Source organism: Arachis ipaensis, chromosome B05 (genome assembly GCF_000816755.2).
Source record: "Arachis ipaensis cultivar K30076 chromosome B05, Araip1.1, whole genome shotgun sequence".
Taxonomy (NCBI): domain Eukaryota; kingdom Viridiplantae; phylum Streptophyta; class Magnoliopsida; order Fabales; family Fabaceae; genus Arachis; species Arachis ipaensis.
This window is the reverse complement of record NC_029789.2, coordinates 66,483,878-66,489,024: the sequence shown is the minus strand read 5'-3', so window position 1 is coordinate 66,489,024 and position 5,147 is coordinate 66,483,878. Positions and strand designations below refer to the sequence as shown.

The 5,147-nt window shown below is 35.7% G+C and overlaps 1 protein-coding gene across 7 annotated transcripts in view; it reads left to right on the top strand.

The window, feature by feature from the left end:
* LOC107643671 (probable plastidic glucose transporter 1) overlaps positions 1 to 3,828 on the top strand; it is a 20,060-nt gene extending 16,232 nt beyond the window's left edge. For 3 of the 7 annotated variants that reach the window (XM_016347389.1, XM_016347386.2, XM_021123971.1), the window contains 4 exons: positions 629 to 775; positions 1,991 to 2,064; positions 2,208 to 2,296; positions 2,931 to 3,828. In XM_016347389.1, the coding sequence (XP_016202875.1) occupies positions 629 to 775; positions 1,991 to 2,064; positions 2,208 to 2,296; positions 2,931 to 3,267 (647 nt within the window). In that variant the 3' untranslated portion in view covers positions 3,268 to 3,828. The remainder of the gene's footprint in view (positions 1 to 628; positions 776 to 1,990; positions 2,065 to 2,207; positions 2,297 to 2,930) is intronic. The other 4 variants (XM_021123969.1, XM_016347388.2, XM_016347387.2 and 1 more) reach the window with 4 other exon arrangements.

Here is a 5,147-nt window from a genome sequence, read left to right as displayed (position 1 = left end):
AAATCAGAGAGTGTGTAGACACTGGTTGAGAGAGAAATGAAAAGGTTAACTTCGGCTTGATATTGTAGTGTTTATGTGAAGCATTCATTACAAGATTGAGGGGGTAGAAATGAATCTTTTGCAATACAAAAGTTAAACACATTAGTCCTCGCAGTGAGAATGAGAGATAGAAATGGGCTACTATACATTTGTGACGGTGTGACCTGGTGGCAATCTTTTAAGCTTTGGCCCAGTGAGGTGAAGTGTGAGTGAGGGATATGATATAAAAACAAACAAACTCTCCCCAACCTGCTCAAACCAGTGGATTAGACTTTTTTTTCTTGTTGAATAATAGAAACTGAACAGGACAAAAGTAGCCGGTCAAATTGGTTGACTTGACCTATAAAACCTGTTTCTCTATCTCTTCCTAGTGATACGTCCAGCAAAGAATATATGTTTGATTATACCAAATATATGGATCCATGAGTATTTTAACTTAACTACGACATCAGTTTATCAGCTTTGACTTATGCATTGCATGAAGTAGACCTTCCCCCTCTTGATATATAAGTATACGTTGATAGTCATTACTTGCTGTCATTACTTGAATTGTGAATGAAATTCGTGATATTATCATGTAACAATGCAGTTGCCTTTATTGGAGGGACTCTTTTTACACTTCAGCAGTTTGCTGGAATAAATGGAGTTCTATACTTTTCATCATTGACGTTCCAAGATGTTGGAATTCAAAGCAGTGCTTTGGCAAGCTTATTCGTTGGACTTACTAACTTTGCAGGTGAACAGTCTACACTGCATTCTTTTGCATTCACAAACTTGATTTCTCTTAGGCTGTGTTTGTTTTGAGGTATTGAGATTGAGACCGAGGGAATGAGACTCACTACTATGTTTGTTGGCTTGAGACTAGAACTAAAATTTCAGTCCCTTTAGTACCTCAAGAAAGTGGGGACTGCAATTTTTTGGGATGGCGACTGAAATTTTACTAATAATTTCTTCAAAGAATACCCTCATTCAAAGTTTAAAATTCCAAGTTTTTGTTCAAAACTAATTAGGGCTTTTTCTCATTCGTTGTTTCTCTTCTCAAATGCTGAAGCACCACCATCATGCAGACCTTGCTGAAGCCTCTGTCCCATCGCTGCCGCCATGGTGTAAAAAATAACTCTTAGCACAAACTTATGTGCCCCAAAACTCAATCACCCTCTAACCTTCATTTTCTCCCCTTTGATTTCATCGACACACCGAATTAGTTCATTATTTCCCTCTATCTATTACTTGATAAGTACCTCTATTGAAAATCTAAGACATAATAACTTACTTTTCATCCCTTCAAAGAAACAGAATGAAGGTAGAGAGATATCACAAAATTAAAGTGGTAATTATCCATTAAAGTTCAACTAGCTTGTGAAATTTGTTCTTTAAAGAACCAGTAAAAAGGATCAGACACCACAATAACTCATCAAATCTGAAAACCTCAAAACCCCTCACAGTTGAAAACAACTAGTCAAATTGTGACTTTATGCAAAGCTAACCACGATGTTAACTACCTAAGATCAGTGTCATCATCAATGCATCAGAAATTTTATGTCAAAGATATCATAATCATCAAGTTACATACCTTATTTTGAGGGTAGCCCTTGTTTCCAGCATCAATAGCAACCAATTTGCTCTTCTCTAGTAGCCCTTACAACCAAGTATAGAAACAAATTCAAGAAGGCACCATAAAACAATAGAGCAAATAAAGAGGAGAACAACAGAGCAAATTCAAGAAATCAAATATGATAACAATAGTGAGACAGATGGGAAATGGGAAAGGAATGTCTGCAGAGTTGGTTAGGGAGTTGGGCTTTTTTTTTTTTCCTTTTTAATTAATAGGGTAATTTAGTCGTTTCATTTATTTCAGTTTCTACTTTTATTTTGAACCAAACAGAATACTTAGACATAACGATCCCTAGGTATCAAATTCCAATTGCTGTGACCTATTTGTTTCTTTCAGGTGCACTCTGTGCTTTATACTTGGTTGATAGGGAAGGAAGACAGAAACTTCTAATAGGAAGCTACCTGGGGATGGTGAGAGTGTACAATATGTAACAATAGCACAACCATTCACGTGTGTGCATAGGCGCACAAATCAATTGCTTTTTGTCTTGTACCTAGCTCAGACCAGCATTTTGACTGTTTTACCAACGATTTTCAAATATGCTTCTCTGTAGGCAATTTCTATGTTTCTTGTGGCTTTTGCTGTCGTATTTCCATTGGATGAGCTGCTAAGCAACAACTTATCAATACTGGGAACTATCATGTATGAATTCACTTGCTGCTGATATAATAGTTTATCGAATAAATATTTCCGCTAGCTTGTGTTTACTTATTTGTAGAAATGGGTGTTTTAAACTTGGTTAGACTATGGCTAAATAATTCGGTATGATTGGAATAGTTAACCATGGATATTTGGATAATAAGTTTGAAAAGAAAGGGAATAAAAGCTACTTTGGAATAAATTATGTTTGGATGTATTAACTCAAGTAATTTTAAAGCAGCATGCATGTGCTGCATATAACCAAAAGTGTGAAAAATTTATAGTTGCTTTTTATTATGAGCTGTTCTAGCTAAATAGTACCTTTGCCATGTATTGTTTACAAAGTCACGGTTCTATGTATTTTCTGGCCAAAATGGTATCCGTATTAAGGTTGCCTTTGGATTTGGAATAGCTTATTATTTTTACTCACTGAATAATGTTGTGAAATAACATATCAATATTTTTTTTATCATAAAAGAAAACAACAGAAAAACATTTTGTCAGTATAATTGTTTCACCATTCAAAATTGACCACAGATGATGACACCAAGATTTGATTCCTGAGGTTTCCAGAGTTTGATATTTTCTGAGGTTTTGGAAAATGAATCATGCATTTTCCCTCTATCCAATTTCACAGGTATATATTCTCTTTTGCAATTGGAGCTGGTCCTGTGACAGGAATAATTATTCCGGAGCTTAGCAGCACAAGGACTAGGGGGAAGATCATGGGGGTCAGTTTTTCTACCCATTGGGTGGGTAATAAAATATTTTGTTGCTTTGCCTGTATTATTGGAAGCTGTTTTATCTCACTTTTTTGTTGCTTTGTCTTTATCAAAGTTGTTTTCATAACTACCGAAGAATACAGTAAGTTGATTTATATACCAGCCATTCTTTTTCATCATGGTGTGTTCAATTTAGTATTTAATGCTTCATATTCAGGCGTGCAACTTTGTAGTGGGCTTATTCTTCCTTGAGTTGGTGGAGAAATTCGGAGTTGCACCAGTATATGCCAGCTTTGGAGCAGTTTCTTTGGTAGCTGCAGCATTTGCCTATTACTTCATCGTAGAAACCAAGGGGCGGTCGCTTGAAGAAATTGAACGGTCTTTGAGCCTGAAAGCATGAGCATTAGAGTTTCTTGACAACATGTCATCCATGTACATGACAGGCCTTAACCGATTGAAAAAGGGCAGGATATTGTGACACTGATCTCTGGCTGGGGTCCTTAATCCGTGCAACAAGCCTTTATTGGAAAACGAATGAGTTTGCATCCCTGCAAGGTTAGCAGCTTGTATTATTGATCAATGTACAGCGAAATTTTGATGTTTGTATTCCCAAACTTGAGCAGTTGCTACCGAATGCTATATGTAACTTTGACTGCTGACTACTACACCATGTTAAAGTATACTCATTAGAACTTAGCAGTAGAAGTTAATTTGACGCATATCTTTTTCATTTCCTTCTCCAATGCGGGTTGTTTGAGTCATATGCATGTAAGCAATACATAATAATTCTATAATTTCATTCTCTTAAATGTATACCGCTAAAACTAATAGTTAGGAATTTAGTTACATACCATTATTTCACTTTTTTCTTAAGATATTGATTGCCTGTCTTTTGGGTATGGATTGTGTTGTATTGAAAGTGAGCCTTCCACTTATTTTCATATAACCTCTAGACCAAAAAGGAAATAAATAAAAAAAATATGATAAATTCTTATCTGTATACTAGTATCAATTTCGGATAGTTTAACTAATCCTAAACGAATATCTGAAACTGAGCTGACTACAATAATAAGACATTCCGGTGCACTAGCATACCGCGTAAATGTAGAGTCTGCGGAAGGGCCGCACCAAAAAGGCGTAGTGTTCACAGTTTAACCTGATAATTAAATTAGTGGTTGTTTTCACTGTCTGAATTTGTGACTGAGGTTATATGGAGACATTTTAATTAGGGCTGCACATGAATTAGATCAGAATTAGATCAGATATGGCTATAATTTCGATTCGATCCGCACGATAAAATATCGGATCGGATCCAGGATCTGCACTTTTGAATTCGAATCTGATTCGATCTGTAAAGTTGCGAATATGATCGAATTGGATAGTGGATATTTTCGATTGCAAAAACAAAGAAAAGTTTTAAAATTTGAAAAGAATAAAAAACCAAATCTGCATTTAAAAAATTTAAAAATAAAAAAATGGACTAGAATTAATTCTGCATTCAAAAAGGAAAGAATCAACAAATCAAAAATGATATTGGAACCCTAAATTAAAAACTAAACATAAATGTTTACCCCTAAATAAATCAACACATTAGCACAGGGAAGAATGCCATGGAGAACAAAAGCAAATTGAATGCAACCCGATAGAAGGCAAGCAGAGTAGCAGAGGTTGAGACAAACGAATAAGAGAACTGCAGCAACTAAGCAGGAATCAACGATCTAAGAAGAACGGGATCTCTGGCGTAGCGGCACAGAAGAGATGGACGTTCGGTGGATTCTTGAGTGGTGACCGACGTTCGGGACCCTATTTCTGTTTCAAGTGCTCGTGTATGCAGACGTAGCTTGCGGACGCGATGAACGGCAGGCAGAAGTCGGCTAATTAAGAAATCAAAACATGGAATACGTCGTGAGTATAGTTCTTAACCAGCTAAGATCCGTCTCGTCAATTTAGAAAAGTTGTCACAAATTTTAGAAATAAAAATACTGAGAGTATGAGTCCCAGGTCGTCTCCCAACGAGTTGCAGGAAATAGTGCTAATTTATTAATCAGAAAATTTCCAGAAAGTTTGAGTTGGATAATGAGTAAATAAAATAATTGTAAATTAAGGCAATGAAAATAAACTAAAAATAATTA